General features: G+C 43.6%; 1 protein-coding gene across 1 annotated transcript in view; it reads right to left on the bottom strand.

Annotated features, from left to right (window-relative positions):
* Positions 1-7,589, bottom strand: part of LOC135524887 (protein HID1-like) — a 37,717-nt gene extending 30,128 nt beyond the window's left edge. The window contains exons 1-3 of the mRNA XM_064952739.1: positions 7,210-7,589; positions 3,978-4,127; positions 953-1,123 (exon numbers count right to left, since the gene is read on the bottom strand). Coding sequence (XP_064808811.1) covers positions 953-1,123; positions 3,978-4,127; positions 7,210-7,275 — 387 coding nt within the window. The 5' untranslated portion in view covers positions 7,276-7,589. The remainder of the gene's footprint in view (positions 1-952; positions 1,124-3,977; positions 4,128-7,209) is intronic.
* Between the last annotated feature and the right edge of the window lie 11,684 nt (positions 7,590-19,273).

The raw sequence follows: 19,273 nt of genomic DNA, 5'->3' as shown, positions 1-19,273 counted from the left end.
ATTTTTTTTTGTGTGTGTGTGTTATCAAGATATTTGAAAAACTGTGTGTAAGGTGTGCCCTAATGAACACAACCCTGCTTGGTCAGATCTTACAACACTGGCAGGTCAGAGCTTTGAAAACCTGAATAGACACAGTTCCCACCAGACAACACAGCAGTAGCTGGAGTAGTGGGGTCCAGACAGTACCAGAGTGGAGAACTCACAGATCCAAGTAGAAGATCTGATCCATACAAAGCTGAAAAGGGTGAAAGATCAAACCCGGAGTGGGTTGTCGGCTCTCCAACCCACGACACAGTGAATCTTGGGTGCTAATTTCCCAGAATGCTTTTCACCATGAGAAAAACAATCCTCTATCCAATGATCTGTAAACAAGCACATCTATCTGTACATAAAGTAATTCAACCAGAATTTAAATTATTTGTTCAGTCAGTGACAGTGCTGGGTAAGGACTATGGTGAAGCAGTCATGAACTCACTAGTCTGAACCAATCACGTCTCTCTCTCTCGCTCTCTCTGTAGAGACATAGCAGGCATGCTGATGTAAGGTCATAGGGAGAAGAGAACACACACTGATTCTGAGAGACTGAGTTAATTTAATGGATTGCATAACAGGCAATCTTTTCAACTCAAGCTGCCAGAGAGCTCGAGAAAGAGGCTAGCAAGTGGAGACAGAGGCTAGCATCCTTGGCAGTGAGCATCCCTCTTAAATTTGCCAAGGGGAGACAAAAATGAAGGGAACCGAAAAGTGAGTCTCAAACAAACTAATAATAATTCATATGACCTCTGATACACAAATTGCATACATGATGAAATCACACCTTCAAAAGGTTCAAAATGTCCAATGGGCTCGGGTAGCACAGAACACATCTGCACAGCATTTCTTCTCTCTATTGGAAGGGTGCCGGTTCTGGTCAGTTTAACCTCAGCCAAGATGAGGAGAACAGTACACTCACCCCGGCTCTCCCGGCACCAGGCACGGTGGACCAGAAGAAGCCTCTCCAGTCTGCGTCCTCAAAGATATACGGTAGGACACGGGTGAGGAGACGGATGCAGTTCAGGACGATCTGTCTCTCCTTCTCCGAGGGACAACCGGAGTCAGCCCCCTGGACAAGCTTCTCCACTGCCTGGAATGGACACGATAGCACAACACAACACACAAACTGCTTCATTTATTGCTTTTATACAAGTGTTTCCATTTGAGGTCTTATCCAGTGGACACTTGAGGCGCGACACAGGCAGAACATTCAACAACAGTTCAGTCCATCTGCTGCAGTAATAAAGCCTTTACGTTCAACTGAACTGTGAACAACAAACACTAGCATTCCTTTCACACCAACTGTATCCAAGGTAACCAATGGACTCTGTTTAAATACAGAAAAGGCTCAAACACACACACACTCTCTTTCTATTGAAAACCCACAAGAGACATATTAGACGCAAACCCAGATGGAACACCTGACCTGTACAGCACCACTAAACACACTCAGAAAACGTCCGTTACAGTACAGCACCACTAAACACACTCAAAATACACCTGTTACAGCACCACTAAACACACTCAGAATACGCCTGTTACAGCACCACTAAACACACTCAGAATACACCTGTTACAATACAGCACCACTCAGAATATGCCTGTTACAGCACCGCACCACTAAACACACTCAGAATACGCCGGTTACAGCACCGCACCACTAAACACACTCAGAATACACCTGTTACAGCACCACTAAACACACTCAGAATATGTCCACAGTAATGTTACTGTACTACTTGCATTGTGCTACATTCTAAACTGTATCCAAGGTAGACAAACAAAAGGTTAACCCCTTACATCTCCTGGGAAGTAGCCTATAGGGTTAAGGCTACATTGAAAGTTTTTTTTTTAACTTAATTCATTTACTTTTTCTCCCCAATTTTGTGGTATTGAATTGGTAGTTTCAGTCTTGTCCCATCACTGCAATTCCCGCGCGGACTCGGGAGAGGCGAAGGTCGAGAGCCGCGCGCGTCCTCTGAAACACAACCCAGCCAAGCCGCACTGCTTCGTGATACAATACCCACTTCCCCCTGGAAGCCAACCGGCACCAATGTGTCGGAGGAAGCACCGTACACCTGGCAACGGTGTCAGCATGCATTGCGCCCGGCCCGCCACAAAATGCACTGCGATGCAATGCCTCAGACCACTGCCCCACTCTGAAATGTTTCTTACCGAAGAAATATGGACCACATATGTATAACCATGGTAACAATCAAAAGGGAAAGATTATGGGGATAAGTATTAGACTTAAAGGTGAGGATACTACAGTTCACCTGACACAAGGCTGAATCCAAACATTACACTATTGATTTTATGTGCATTTTGACATTTACTGTGCTTCTCGACCACATGTGTTGATAACGAAATCTGAAAATACTCTGAATACATTCAGGAACATTCTAAGAATATTCTTGGAAAATGTGGGGTAGGTGTGACGTAAAACAACAACGAGGGTTTGAGTGAGAAGTCAAACTGGTCTGCAAGTCTTCAACTATAAGCTGCTTTCCAAACTGTACCATTGAGGAACCAGAGCGAGCACACTTGTAGCTGTTCAGTTTGGAACACAGCCCCACCATCACACCATTTTTTTAAAATTTGACCTTTATTTAACTAGGCAAGTCAGTTAAAGAACAAATTCTTATTTTCAACAAAGGGGTAATGTGGGGTAGGTGCGACGTAAGACGAAATGTGGGGTAGGTGTGACGTAAGACGAAAACAATGACAAGGGTTTGAGTAGAGGACTAACTGGTGTTTCCAAGTGGCCACACACACACCTCTCCAAAGTGTCCACAGTTCCGAAGTCATTTCAAAGCACTTTTATGACTCATAAAAAGAGTCTTCAACTATAAGGTGCTTTTTTTGAGCTGGCCTCACTGTGCTGTTGAGGAACTAGAGCGAAGACACTTGTAGCTGTTCTGTTAGGAACACAACCCTGCATCCCCACTGTTGATTACGCAATCCAGAAACGGTCCATTATGAATCGCAATCTGGGTCAGGTGGGCATCATCTGAAAGCTTGTTCTATTACAACATGGCTTGCTAAATGATAAAATACCATCTTACAGTGTTAGGCTTTCAGTAGAGAATTCAGAGAAGCAGATCGTACTTTAGGTCCGCAAAGAATGGAGTCATTTGTGCATTGAGATGCTTGGTCCGTGGCAAATTTGCTTCAAAATAGAACAAACATTGGCTCATTCTGTACAGGACAACCCAGGGTATGACACCATGTCATCATGTAACTGTACATCAAAACACAGAGATCATACACGTTGACTCTGTACATTACATGAGTTTTATGACATTGATATGTGAAGTGCACGTTTGGTCTCACAGGTGTTTTTGCTTACTTGTATGACACCAAAGCGATATTTCTTAGAATCTTCAACGTCTCATCTTTCAAAATACATTATGGTCTAATCAAATCCTCTTAATTTACAGTATTTCCCTCACTCAGACAACCAAAAAAAAGGTGCAAGAGTTGTCCAATTCGAGGCAGGGATGGGTCAACTTGTGGCGCGAGGTGCTCCAGTTCAGACCGTCTGTCAGTCAAAACCCATTCAGAGCTGTGAAACGGAGACCCTCTGACGTCGTGTAGCATGTTACTGTACAGCCACCGCGTTTATATTTAGCCGCTTGTCAATGTCCAAAATCTGCCATTTTAAACCTGTATATGGGTGTGAGTGTTAAGGGACACACACACACACAAAATTCAAAATCCTATTTTCCCTAACCCATAAACCTATACTAGCTCCTAATCCAAAACTAAATTCTAACCTTAACCCTAAACCCCCTAGAAACAGCATTTGATCTTGTGGGGACAAAAAAAAAGTCCCCAGTTGGTCAAATTTTTGTTTGTTTAGTATTCTTGTGCGATCTTCTGGTCCCCACAAGTATAGTTAAACACATCCACACACACAGGCACACACACACAGCCTAGATTACCTTGTAACAGAGGGTTGCCAGATTAGAGGGAGATTCTTCTCTGACAGCTCGTATCTCCGCTGCCGGCACCAGAGCAAACACATCCTGGACGGTAGTGGCAGTATCCGCCCAGAACTGGTCCCAGAAGGCATGGTCCGTAGCCTCCACGGGCTGGGGGAGATGAACAGACAGACAGGGATCAGGTACATCCGCCTACAGGAGGAGAGAGAGAGGTGCTTGGCCGTAGCCTACAGGAGGAGAGAGAGAGGAGCTTGGCCGTAGCCTACAGGAGGAGAGAGAGAAGTGCTTGGCCGTAGCCTACAGGAGGAGAGAGAGAAGTGCTTGGCCGTAGCCTACAGGAGGAGAGAGAGAAGTGCTTGGCCGTAGCCTACAGGAGGAGAGAGAGAGGTGCTTGGTCGTAGCCTACAGGAGGAGGGAGAGAAGTGCTTGGCCGTAGCCTACAGGAGGAGGGAGAGAGGTGCTTGGCCGTAGCCTACAGGAGGAGGGAGAGAGGTGCTTGGCCGTAGCCTACAGGAGGAGAGAGAGAGGTGCTTGGCCGTAGCCTACAGGAGGAGAGAGAGAGGTGCTTGGCCGTAGCCTACAGGAGGAGAGAGAGAAGTGCTTGGCCGTAGCCTACAGGAGGAGAGAGAGAAGTGCTTGGCCGTAGCCTACAGGAGGAGGGAGAGAGGTGCTTGGCCGTAGCCTACAGGAGGAGGGAGAGAGGTGCTTGGCCGTAGCCTACAGGAGGAGGGAGAGAGGTGCTTGGCCGTAGCCTACAGGAGGAGGGAGAGAGGTGCTTGGCCGTAGCCTACAGGAGGAGGGAGAGAGGTGCTTGGCCGTAGCCTACAGGAGGAGGGAGAGAGGTGCTTGGCCGTAGCCTACAGGAGGAGGGAGAGAGGTGCTTGGCCGTAGCCTACAGGAGGAGGGAGAGAGGTGCTTGGCCGTAGCCTACAGGAGGAGAGAGAGAGGTGCTTGGCCGTAGCCTACATGAGGAGAGAGAGAGGTGCTTGGCCGTAGCCTACAGGAGGAGAGAGAGAGGTGCTTGGCCGTAGCCTACAGGAGGAGAGAGCTGCTTGGCTGTAGCCTACAGGAGGAGAGAGACCTGCTTGGCTGTAGCCTACAGGAGGAGAGAGAGCTGCTTGGCTGTAGCCTACAGGAGGAGAGAGAGGTGCTTGGCCGTAGCCTACAGGAGGAGAGAGCTGCTTGGCTGTAGCCTACAGGAGGAGAGAGAGAGGTGCTTGGCCGTAGCCTACAGGAGGAGAGAGCTGCTTGGCTGTAGCCTACAGGAGGAGAGAGCTGCTTGGCTGTAGCCTACAGGAGGAGAGACCTGCTTGGCTGTAGCCTACAGAAGGACAGAGACCTGCTTGGCTGTAGCCTACAGGAGAGAGAGCTGCTTGGCTGTAGCCTGCAGGAGAGAGAGCTGCTTGGCTGTAGCCTACAGAAGGACAGAGACCTGCTTGGCTGTAGCCTACAGGAGAGAGAGCTGCTTGGCTGTAGCCTACAGGAGAGAGAGATGCTTGGCTGTAGCCTACAGAAGGACAGAGCCCTGCTTGGCTGTAGCCTACAGAAGGACAGAGCCCTGCTTGGCTGTAGCCTACAGAAGGACAGAGCCCTGCTTGGCTGTAGCCTACAGAAGGACAGAGCCCTGCTTGGCTGTAGCCTACAGAAGGACAGAGACCTGCTTGGCTGTAGCCTACAGGAGAGAGAGCTGCTTGGCTGTAGCCTACAGAAGGACAGAGCCCTGCTTGGCTGTAGCCTACAGGAGGAGAGAGAGACCTGCTTGGCTGTAGCCTACAGGAGGAGAGAGAGACCTGCTTGGCTGTAGCCTACAGGAGGAGAGAGAGACCTGCTTGGCTGTAGCCTACAGGAGGAGAGAGAGACCTGCTTGGCTGTAGCCTACAGGAGGAGAGAGAGACCTGCTTGGCTGTAGCCTACAGGAGGAGAGAGAGACCTGCTTGGCTGTAGCCTACAGGAGGAGAGAGAGACCTGCTTGGCTGTAGCCTACAGGAGGAAAACAGTTAAATATAGACAGAAAGAAACGTCAGGGGCCAGTTCCCCGTATACATAATACTTAATAACTTTTGATAGAGATTCTTTATTGCCTTTTAGTCCAGGATGGATGGTTGGATGGATGGATGGTTGGATGGATGCGTGGGTGGGTGGGTGGGTGGGTGGGTGGGTGAGTGAGTGGGTGGGTGAGTGAGCGGGTGGGTGAGTGAGCGGGTGGGTGAGTGAGCGAGCGGGTGAGTGAGTGAGCGGGTGGGTGAGTGAGTGTCCGGGAAACCGGCCAAAGAAGTAGACATATGATGGAACACATGTTTGTCAGACAATATAGTCAGCTACTGGCCAACTTCACATGTTCTTGTCAGACAATATATTCAGATACTGGCCAACTTCACATGTTCTTGTCAGACAATATATTCAGCTACTGGCCTACTTCACATGTTCTTGATTTACATATTCTATTATAATACCAGTTGTTCTAAGATCTTTCCAGAACGTCCTTGATGACAGAGTAAATATAACGTATACACTGCAGTTTAGACTGATGTTTATTTGTCTAACTTTAATGTATTTCAGCCCACATTAAAATCAGCCACATTGTCTGAATGTTATGATTCATTCAACAACCACAACATCAGAAATGTAGCTGGTAACGTTATCTAGATTACCCTGTTTTTTTTGTGTGTATTTTCCAACAGCTGAATTGTCGGGGAAACCGTGCAACTGATCACTTCAAGTGCCAGCCACAACAGCAGGCACTGAATGAACTGTATTCAGACCTGCATCTCATTGTAGCTCTGCATCAGATCCACCTCAGCCTCTTGGTGGGGGTTTATATTGGAACTACAGAATTACGATTACAATGCCACATTCGATTACAAAATAGAAACATTGTTGCCAAGTTACGAGTCTACAATTCTATAACACAAATTGGCAGTATTTATAACAATGCCCTACAATTAATCTAATTGTCAGTTCATATATATAGCCTAATATATATATATATATATATATATATATCTTATACCTACATTTGAATTAAAAGTTTACATTTAGACAAACCAGTAACCCCTGTTTTTAGACAGACGGTCGCCCTTACCATATTTATCCACCCTCTCATCCATGTGTCAAATACAAGCTACCATCTGGCGCACTAGATTTGCTATTTGTATCTTGAAAAACAGAACTGTTCATAAATATTTAAACTCTGCATTAGCCTACCCAAAAGAGAGTTATTATTTCAACAAACCTGTGTTTTGGTTGTCAGTTGTATCACAGCTTTTCTGAAGTTGAGTTTGGAGTCAACGTTGCCCATTTTCTACGAGCCACCAACCTGTTCGCTCCGTCTGAATCGCCTGTGTACGGTAACCACCGGTAGGTTGCTCTTGCGTCGTCGTGGATAATCTCACTCATCTGTCACTTCCTTCTCCAGCTACACTTGCGACGCGCAGTCAGAAGGATTTGAGTTGAACAGGATTCAGGCAAGGCGACTTCCGGGATCCAAATGTACATATTTGTTTAATTTACGTCTTAATGGGATTTCACTGATGCAATTCCTTGACGATTTACCTGAACACCTGATGAATCAGTTCAACTAAAACTTGCTATTTGCAACCTGTAACTGTAACAACATGTACTAGGCCTAATAATAATAATTATCATCACCATCTTAATTATAAGACAAGACAATAGTGAGAAATGTCCATCAATGTCCAGCCATGACTGTTTTAATTTATGAAATATCTAGTTTATTTTGTAGTAGTTTTTTCAATGTATTTACCTTTCCCTATAAAACTGCACCATGTAGAATACATATTTAGCAATACATTTGAATGGACTGATACTTCAAAATACAATCATATTTAATATGATGTAGTAGCCTCCGTTTTTTTGATGCCTCGTCATTATCCGTTGGTCATTAGTATTACAACAGTGCCTCTCAGTGTTACACTGGTACAGTTGTAGCAGGGTGGTGGTGCCCCTCTATTCAGGGAATTATGGTAACCATGTTATTATGAAGCAGAGGCACAACAGCCTAAATCAACCCTGTCCTATCCTAGAACCTGTGCACGCTATTTGGGGAGAATCTCAATTGCTTTACCTTGATTTCACGTCCCCTCTCCTCGCCTCCTTCTCCAAAAGCTATCTAGACTATTTGCGTTGCCACTCTCATTCCTAACTAATTGCCACTCCCATTCCTAATGTTTATTGACTTGATTATTCCTGTCATTCTTAGCTTAGATAAATGGTATAGTCCGCGTGCGTTCTCAATGGACTTTCGGGTGTTTTCGTAAATTATCTCCGATTTCAGAGCACTCTCGTCTGAGTGTACCAGAGCGGAGAATATGTATTTACGAATATGGCCGGTGTCAGTAATGGGCAAAAAAACGTAATTAAATTGTTGCCAGCAGCACAGTTACAGTCATCAACGCTCTGGATAACATGAAAACTGCCTAATCGGCTCTGCTAGGGCGAGTAAAATGGTCAGAATGGTCTCATTTGTGTTTGGAAGTAGTTAGCAAGCTAGCCAACGTTAGTTTAGGTGCTTGACTGCAATTGTTAGGAGCCGAAACGGACAATCTGACAACCTCTGAATTTACAGCGCTCTCTGAAAGGATACTGTTCATTTACAGTATACTAAAATTAACTAATAGTATATAGTATGTAGTATATACTCATTAAGTATGTCGTATACAGTATGTTAGTATGGGTGTTTGAACACAAATTCTGTTAATTATCTACGCATAGTCACTTTAACTCTACCTACATGTACATATTACCTCAATTACCTTGACTAACCGGTGTCCCCGTACATTGACTTTGTACCAGTCCCCCTGTATATCGCCTCGCTATTGTTATTTTACTGCTGCTGTTTAATTATTTGTAACTTTTATGAAAAATGTTTTACTAATCTATTTCTGAACACTTATTTTTCTTAAAACCGGACTGTTGGTTAAGGGCTTGTAAGAAAGAATTTCTCCGTGAGGTCTACCAACACCTGTTGTATTCGGCGCATGTGACAAATGCAATTTGATTGGATTTGATTTGAAAAGCCAACAAGGGAGTTTGATTAATTAGAACCGTAGCGTATCGGATTATGGCCCGTGAACAAGATGGCGCAGAGAGACAGACACGGTTGCCCTTTTTCTAGCTCTTAGCCAACTTTACAGTACCATAAACGCAGACGCAGGCAAAGAGGAAGAAGAAGTGGTGCATACCATCCACCACACTATTCACTAATGCTCAGTCCCTGGGTATAAAGTAGACAAGCTCAGGGCGAGGATCTCCTAGAGAGACATCAGGAACTGTAACATACTCTGTTTCAAGGAATCATGACTCTCTCCGGATATACTGTCCCCGTCCATTTAGCCAGCATGGTTCTCCGTCCATCGGACAAGCAGGAAAATAAAAATACTCTCCAGGAAAAAGAAAGGCGAAGTGGTTAACAACTCATGGTGTGATTGTGATGAAGTACAGGAACTAAAGTTCTTTCTGTTCTCCCGATCTGGAATACCTCACCATCAAATGCCGATCGCATTTCCTCCCGGGAGAATATTCTTGCGTCATTGTCACTGCTGTGTATATTCACCCCTAAGCCGACGCTGCAACGGCTCTCAAGGAACGACACTGGACCTTAATGAAGATACTATAATAAAGGCAATCTTAATAAGAAAACAACACCAAAATTATGTCTACACATCTCGTGTGCTACACACGCATCGAACACAATCAATCATTGTTAATATCCCTTCCAGGATGGCTACAAGGCCTTCCCCCGCCCTCCCTTTGGCAAATCAGATGACACCTCCATTCTGCTCCTCCCCACCTATAGACAGAAACGTAAACAGGAAGCACCCGTGGTAAGGACTCTGCAACATTGGTACGATCGATTGGAGTCTATGTGTCAAGATTCCTTATTTTTTCTAATTTTGATCAAGCGACAGGGAAATGTGCAGTAACACTTACTTCTGTCTGGATAAGAGCGTCTGCTAAATGACTTAAATGTAAATGTAAATGTAAATATGAGTGGCTCGATCAAGGACCCTCACGAACTGCACCATCGAGAGCTGTCGGGCTGTATCCCCTTTTGCCTTTATAGAAAAAAAACATGATTTCACATGATATTTCCACAAATCATGTGTTTTTTGAACACTTCACATGTGGATTTTCATGTTCACATTTAATTTCACAGGTGATTCCTGTGTTGATACACACACACAACTCTTTTAATATGCAGATTTCAACTTAAATATTTGACACACGACTACATTGTGTATGTTTATTTAAAGTAATTATTAATTAACTGCGATTTGAACTCACAACCTCTTGGTTCACAGCATTATGATCTTCCTGCTGTGTCACATTAAAACGGAATAATATGACCCACCAACATTAGAGAACTATACAGAAAAAACTAAAATTGATGAAATAATTTAAATAAATCAATGATGAGAGAATAATCAGAGGTCAGCATGTGGGAGAAATCGGAGCTCATGGATGATAGACAAGTTTCCCACTAGTAATTGCCAGTTGGAGGGCTGTTCGCATGGGTTTTTTCCAGTCGTATGTGGTACATTCCCAATTCCCATTTGGTTACGAATGCAGCATTAGGTGCAATCGTCACTGTACTTTGAAATGTATGTGGTGGTAATGTGGTAGGGGTTTATTAGTATATTTGGGGGCATGGTCTAAAATATGTTATATTTGTGTCAACTTCTACAGATGCACAATCAAGAGCATCCTGTCGGGCTGTATCACCGCCTGCTACGGCAACTGCTCTGCCCACAACCGTAAGGCTCTCCAGAGGGTAGTGAGATCTGCACAACGCATCACCGGGGGCAAACTACCTGCCCTCCAGGACACCTACACCACCCGATGTCACAGGAAGGCCATAAAGATCATCAAGGACAACAACCACACGAGCCACTGCCTGTTCACCCCGCTATCATCCAGAAGGCGAGGTCAGTACAGGTGCATCAAAGCTGGGACCGAGAGACTGAAAAACAGCTTCTATCTCAAGGCCATCAGACTGTTAAACAGCCACCACTAACATTGAGTGGCTGCTGCCAACACACTGACTCAACTCCAGCCACTTTAATAATGGGAATTGATGGGAAATGATGTAAAATATATCACTAGCCACTTTAAACAATGCTACCAAATATAATGTTTACATACCCTACATTATTCATCTCATATGTATACGTATATACTGTACTCTATATCATCTACTGCATCTCAAATCAAATCAAATATCAAATCAAATTTATTTATATAGCCCTTCGTACATCAGCTGATATCTCAAAGTGCTGTACAGAAACCCAGCCTAAAACCCCAAACAGCAAGCAATGCAGGTGTAGAAGCACGGAGGTGAGGAAAAACTCCCTAGAAAGGCCAAAACCTAGGAAGAAACCTAGAGAGGAACCAGGCTATGTGGGGTGGCCAGTCCTCTTCTGGCTGTGCCAGGTAGAGATTATAACAGAACACGGCCAAGATGTTCAAATGTTCATAAATGACCAGCATGGTCGAATAATAATAAGGCAGAACAGTTGAAACTGGAGCAGCAGCACGGCCAGGTGGACTGGGGACAGCAAGGAGTCATCATGTCAGGTAGTCCTGGGGCATGGTCCTAGGGCTCAGGTCCTCCGAGAGAGAGAAGGAGAGAATTAGAGAACGCACACTTAGATTCACACAGGACACCGAATTGGACAGGAGAAGTACTCCAGATATAACAAACTGACCCCAGCCCCCCGACACATAAACTACTGCAGCATAAATACTGGAGGCTGAGACAGGAGGGGTCAGGAGACACTGTGGCCCCATCCGAGGACACCCCCGGACAGGGCCAAACAGGAAGGATATAACCCCACCCACTTTGCCAAAGAACAGCCTCCACACCACTAGAGGGATATCTTCAACCACCAACTTACCATCCTGAGACAAAGCTGAGTATAGCCCGCAAAGATCTCCGCCATGGCACAACCCAAGGGGGGGTGCCAACCCAGACAGGATGACCACATCAGTGAATCAACCCACTCAGGTGACGCACACCTTCCAGGGACGGCATGAGAGAGCCCCAGTAAGCCAGTGACTCAGCCCCTGTAATAGGGTTAGAGGCAGAGAATCCCAGTGGGAAGAGGGGAACCGGCCAGGCAGAGACAGCAAGGGTGGTTCGTTGCTCCAGAGCCTTTCCGTTCACCTTCCCACTCCTGGGCCAGACTACACTCAATCATATGTCCCACTGAAGAGATGAGTCTTCAGTAAAGACTTAAAGATCGAGTTTGTGTCTCTGACATGGGTAGGCAGACCGTTCCATAAAAATGGAGCTCTATAGGAGAAAGCCCTGCCTCCAGCTGCTTAGAAATTCTAGGGACAATTAGGAGGCCTGCGCCAAATCAGAGAGATAGGTAAGGAGCAAGCCCATGTAATGCTTTGTAGGTTAGCAGTAAAACCTTTTTTATTTTTATTACCTTTATTTTACTAGGCAAGTCAGTTAAGAACAAATTCTTATTTTCAATGACGGCCTAGGAACAGTGGGTTAACTGCCTGTTCAGGGGCAGAACAACAGATTTTGTACCTTGTCAGCTTGGGGATTTGAACTTGCAACCTTTCGGTTACTAGTCCAATGCTCTAACCACTAGGCTACACTGCCGCCCCAAAATTAGCCCTTGCTTTGACAGGGAGTCAGTGTAGGGAGCCTAGCACTGGAGTAATATGATCAAATTTTTTTGGTTCTAGTCAGGATTCTAGCAGCCGTATTTAGCACTAACTGAAGTTTATTTAGTGCTTTATCCGGGTAGCCGGAAAGTAGAGCATTGCAGTAGTCTAACCTAGAAGTGACAAAAGCATGTATTAATTTTTCTGCATCATTTTTGGACAGAAAGTTTCTGATTTTTGCAATGTTACGTAGATGGAAAAAAGCTGTCCTTGAAATGGTCTTGATATGTTCTTCAAAAGAGAGATCAGGGTCCAGAGTAACGCCGAGGTCCTTCACAGTTTTATTTGAGATGACTGTACAACAATTAAGATTAATTGTCAGATTCAACAGAAGATCTCTTTGTTTCTTGGGACCTAGAACAAGCATCTCTGTTATGTCCGAGTTTAAAAGTAGAAAGTTTGCAGCCATCCACTTCCTTATGTCTGAAATACATGCTTCTAGCAAGGGCAATTTTGGGGCATCACCATGTTTCATTGAAATGTACAGCTGTGTGTCATCCGCATAGCAGTGAAAGTTAACATTATGTTTTCGAATAACATCCCCAAGAGGTAAAATATATAGTGAAAACAATAGTGGTCCTAAAATGGAACCTTGAGGAACACCAAAATTTACAGTTGATTTGTCAGAGGACAAACCATTCACAGAGACAAACTGATATCTTTCTGACAGATAAGATCTAAACCAGGTTAGAACTTGTCCGTGTAGACCAATTTGGGTTTCCAATCTCTCCAAGAGAATGTGGTGATCGATGGTATCAAAAGCAGCACTAAGGTCTAGGAGCACGAGGACAGATGCAGAGCCTCGGTCCGATGCCATTAAAATGTAATTTACCACCTTCACAAGTGCCGTCTCAGTGCTATGATGGGGTCTAAAACCAGACTGAAGCATTTCGTATACATTGTTTGTCTTCATGAAGGCAGTGAGTTGCTGCGCAATAGCCTTTTCTAAGATTTTTGAGAGGAATGGAAGATTCGATATAGGCCGATAGTTTTTTATATTTTCTGGGTCAAGGTTTGGCTTTTTCAAGAGAGGCTTTATTACTGCCACTTTTAGTGAGTTTGGTACACATCCGGTTGGATAGAGAGCTGTTTATTATGTTCAACATAGGAGGGCCAAGCACAGGAAGCAGCTCTTTCAGTAGTTTAGTTGGAATAGGGTCCAGTATGCAGCTTGAAGGTTTAGAGGCCATGATTATTTTCATCATTGTGTCAAGAGATATAGTACTAAAACACTTGACACATCTTTATGTAATACATGTATCACTAGCCACTTTAACTATGCCACTTTGTTTACATACTCATCTCATATGTATATTCTGTACTCGATACCATCTACTGTATCTTGCCTATGCCGCTCTGTACCATCACTCATTCATATATCTCTATGTACATATTCTTTATCCCCTTACACTTGTGTCTATAAGGTTGTAGTTTTGGAATTGTTAGCGAGATTACTTGTTGGTTATTACTGCATTGTCGGAACGAGAAGCACAAGCATTTCGATACACTCGCATTAACATCTGCTAACCATGTGTATGTGACAAATAAAATTTGATTTGATTTGAACCCTCAGTGGAAATGTTATACCAGTTTAAGTTGTGTTATTGTTATGTTGATGAAGGTTTAGCACCTGTTTTTGACATTGTCAGTTCTGCAATCTTTTGTGACAATCAAGAGCTGCAGTGTTACGAGGTTACTGTATGTTTTCCAGTAGCTTAATGACAGCTGGTTTGCTCATTAACTTAGTGTCACCTAGTTAGAAGTAGGTTGTTATTAAATTGACAGTAACTTACTGTACCTGATCCATCGCACTCACTGCCCCGATAGTGTGGTAGGTGTAGAAGCCACCATGCTTCTACACCTGCATTGCTTGCTGTTTGCGGTTTTAGGCTGGGTTTCTGTACAGCACTTTGAGATATCAGCTGATGTCTGAAGGGCTATATAAATATATTTGATTTTTTTTTGGGGGGGGGGGGGATTAAGTATTACAATGACATGGTGACTACCTTTCATTGAACTATTGTCCTTTGATATCACATGTACTTTCGTCAGAATTAATCAAGGCTGCAGAACTGACAGTAAAGAAGTGGAAGATTTATGAACAGACCACATTAACTGGGATGACTCCCTTTTCGGGAGACCAAAAAGACCCAGCTGAAAGCCATGCCTCGAATAAGCCACGCCTGCAATCTTCTGATAGGCCGCCTCTGTTACAGTATGCTGCCAATCAGCATGTGATGTGCATGTTGTCAACAGAAGAGTCAGTGAAAGCATAGTAGTTCACGGGCAAGATTGCTAGTGGTAGCAAGTGTCCTGTAGGTTACTGGAAATATCAAATGTACTTTCGTCAGAATTAATCAAGGCTGCAGAACTGACAGTAAAGGAGTAGAAGATTTATGAACAGACCTGTAGGTTACAGGAAATATTTTGCCAGAAAGTTATTCTGACCTTTATATGTCTGATTAGGATGAATAATATCCGACAATACCTTTTTAATTCTATGCGCTATGCATTTTGGTAGAGTCAGAACACTGAAGTGTAAGGAGCCTTCAATGTTTTAAATGGACTGGATATTTATAATTACCACCTGGGTCCTATTTCAGTAATAGTAAAATCAGACCTAGTTGGAGTTTTCCCGGACTTAAAGGCTTTAATTGCATCAATAAATTCTTCTTCTGTAATTTGGCCTTCACATGAGTCTTTCTTTACATTGTTAATAGAACACAAGTCCTTACAATACATTCTGGTTAGTGGAGATGGAAGAAACTGAAACAAAAACATATGCTTAAAGTACTTTGCTTCCTCTTTCAAAGTATTGTTTGGTGAATCATGGGTAACTCCATCATTTGTAACAAGTTTCAGTAGTTCTTTTTGGTAGTATTTCTATATTTCCTTTGTTAGTATGGACTATTTTGACCTAAATTGCTTTTGTTTTAAAGATGAGTACTGAACGACTACTTCAAGGTCTCAGAGCAAGTGACGTCACCGATTGAAACGCTATTTAGCGCGCATCACCGCTAACTAAGCTAGCCGTTTCACATCCGTTACACATGGCCTCTAAAGGCATATTTAAAAGTGACCCGTACAATAAGGGGGATCTGCTGTACCTATGTTATGTTGGGAAAAGTCTGTTATAAAGTCTTCTGTCCTGATTAAAAACAAGTTTTCATCCAATGGGCTTTGATTACATTTCCAATATCCTCGCCCACATAGAAATTCTGTAAGAGTAATGTACATGCCAATTATTTGATGGTCCAACCACATTCTGTCCCCTATCAAAACTTTTCGTGCTAGTGAGAATGACATAAGAAAGTACTCAAGAAAACGAGGAAAATGTCATTTAAGGGATCGGCCCCCTTTTAATATTTTTTTGCCTAAAATGACATGCACAAATCTAACTGCCCGGAGCTCAGGCACAGAAGCAAGGATTTGACAACGCCCCATAATATGCAAATGAGCCTCACCAGTACATTGCCCCCACCTATCAAAGTGCAGTGATGATTGTACCTTATATTCAAAATATTTGGTCGAAAACGTTCCCATTATAGCTACAAGGTACCAAACTGTACCACGTGAGTTCATATGTGTACATGTGAAGAGTACCCTTTGACCTTTGTGTACCCCAGGGAACAACACTGTCATGTACTCTAACCAAACCCTTATTATATGAGAGTGTGTTATTAATATGGTCCAAGCAATTAGTATGAACCTGGTGGCACTGCATGAAAATGGATTCACCCCCTCCCCCACCAAGAGGTTCAAAGAATGTATGTTAAACTCTACGTCAACTGTCCTTGAGCAATGGTAGTTTATATTGGTGGTGATAATTGGACAATTATTTGCTTGATTCTGTGCAGCTTTTAACAAAGTGCAGAAATGCATTCTTGACAATAATTCTGTGGCCATATCTCTTTTATGCTCACAGATCTGGTGGTCTAGCTCCCGTTTAAGGCTGAGTCCCATTTGTGGTCACAGTACAAGATTTTACAGTAGTTGAAATAAGAATAGAGCAGCATACTGTCATTTTATAGAGATAACACCTTCAAGTTATTAAATATATTTACTTTATCTTTACTGCAACTTTAGGAAAAGTGCAGAAATGTATTCTTGCCAATTTCACGTATGGCCACAGACGCGGTGGTGCAGCAGAAACTTCAGGTAGCTTAGCAACCAAAAGGTTGTGAGTGTCACGCCCTGACCATAGAGAGCTGTTTATTCTCTATGGTGGTTGGGGCATGACAATGACTAGGGTGGGTTATCTAGGTGTTTAATTTTTCTATGTTGGCCTGGTATGCTTCTCAATCAGAGGCAGCTGTTTATCGTTGTCTCAAATTGGGGATCATATTTAGGCAGCCATTTCACCGTTGTGTTTGTGTAGCTTCCTGTGAGTTGTGACGACAGTGAGTTCAAATTTCAAGGGAGGTTGAATCCCAAATAATCAATATACTGCTGTATATCATCCTTTAACATCTAAGTTTAGCTGTAAAAATACAGTAACTATTTGTAGATGTACATTATTCTTACCACAATAAGAGAATTATCTCAAGGGGACCAAGACACAACATTCTAATGTCCCTGGACCAAACCGGGAACTATATGAAGCCTACAGGGGACCCTGACTGTTTAAATTAAGTAATGTTCAAAGTAAAATATTCTAAATTACATTTAAGACCTGGGTTTTCATGTGCTCTGTAACGGTCGTCGTATGAAGGAGAGGACCAAAGCACAGCGTGGTACGTGTTCATCTTGATTTGTAATACGAATAGTGAACACAAACAAACAAAACAACAAACGAACAGTCCTGAACGGTGAAAATAAACACCCACAAAACACAAGTGGGAAAAGGCTGCCTAAATATGATTCTCAATCAGAGACAACTAACGACACCTGCCTCTGATTGAGAACCATACCAGGCCAAACACAACATAGAAAACGGAACATAGACAAACCCACCCAACTCACACCCTGACCATACTAAAACAAAGACATAAATAAAAGAACTAAGGTCAAAACGTGACATGCTCAAATCTTGTCATGTGTAGTTGAAACTTTGCATCCCCATGTTGTCACATTCATTTCACATTTGATCCAATTAGATCACACGAGATATATTGTTCACATTTGAAATTCATGTGGTTTTTCCCATAAGGGTGGTACAAGAAATGCACCGCCGGCATCAGCAGGTCTCTACCATGGGTGGTGCGGTCAACCCAACGCATCACCGGGGGCACACTGCCTGCCCTCCAGGACATCTACAGTACCTGGTGTCACAGGAAGGCCCAGAAAATCATCAAGGACCTCAGCCATCCGAGCAGCTGCCTGTTCACCTCGCTAACACCTAGAAGGAGGAGACAGTACAGGTGCATCATAGCTGGGACAGAGAGATTGATAAACAGCTTCTATCTCCAGGCCATCAGACTGTTTAACAATCATCACTAGCCGGCCTCCACCCAGTACCCTGCCCTGAACTTAGTCACTGATCTAGCCGGCTACCTGCTGGTATTCTACCCTGCACCTTAGAGACTGCTGCCCTCTGGACATCGAGTCATTGAACCCTGGTCACTTTAATAATGTTAACATACTGTTTAACAGGTCCAATGTCAGGTCCAATGTTTTGTACACTCAGTGTATGTTACCCATCATTTCAGAAAACTCTACTAGGTGTGTGTCACGCCCTGGCCTTAATTATCTTTGTTTTCTTTATTATTTTGGTTAGGCCAGGGTGTGACATGGGTGATTTATGTGTTTTGACTTGTCTAGGGTTTTTGTAGATTTATGGGGTGTTGTTCTTTTAGGTGTCTAGGTAAGTCTATGGTTGCCTGGATTGGTTCTCGGTCAGAGGCAGGTGTTTATCGTCTCTGATTGGGAGCCATATTTAGGCAGCCATATTCTTTGGGTATTTTGTGGGTGACTGTTTCCTGTCTTTGTGTTTACTGCACCAGATAGGGCTGTTTCGGTTTTCACTGTTCTTGTTTTGTAGTTGTGTTCATGTTTGAGGTTTTCTTTTAAAACCATGGACACTTACCACGCCGCATATTGGTCCTCCGATCCTTCTCGCCTCTCTTCTTCAGACGAAGAGGAGGAAGACTGTGACCGTATGCAGTGATCTTGCAGATCACATCTGCAACAAATGATAAAGTTGGGTTGAATAACTCTTTCAATATGGTACATTAAAAAAAATACTCCTTTTAGAGGTTGGAGTGGATTGTTTTGACATTCTGTGGCCTATGGAAATATGTTTACAATCATGCAGCAACCTCATAAACAACACTAAAGAGTTTAATTTCCTGTATTTGAATGCCTGCGTTCCACCAGTTTACATATTCTAAAAAAAACGTATTTCGTTGAGGTTAGCCAGCCTGGATCCAAACAGAATTTTCCCTGATGTCGTGGAGTGGAATAAAACAAATGCTCAACATCATTTTTGGCTGTGGCCATTGCCAAACTGCCAGTTGTCAAACTGGTATCGGTTAGGTGGTTGTCATGGTTTCACTGGTGTGACTGGTTCTACAGTCACCGGTTGGGAAAACCAAACAAGAGGTTTGGTTTTTTTTGAAAGGAACCCAAAGAAAAACAGACTGATAAGGGATATGTCA

The sequence above is a fragment of the Oncorhynchus masou genome, chromosome 31 (genome assembly GCF_036934945.1).
Source record: "Oncorhynchus masou masou isolate Uvic2021 chromosome 31, UVic_Omas_1.1, whole genome shotgun sequence".
In the NCBI taxonomy this organism is placed as follows: domain Eukaryota; kingdom Metazoa; phylum Chordata; class Actinopteri; order Salmoniformes; family Salmonidae; genus Oncorhynchus; species Oncorhynchus masou.
The sequence above is the reverse complement of the archived record's forward strand: the minus strand, read 5'-3'. Positions and strand labels throughout refer to the sequence as shown.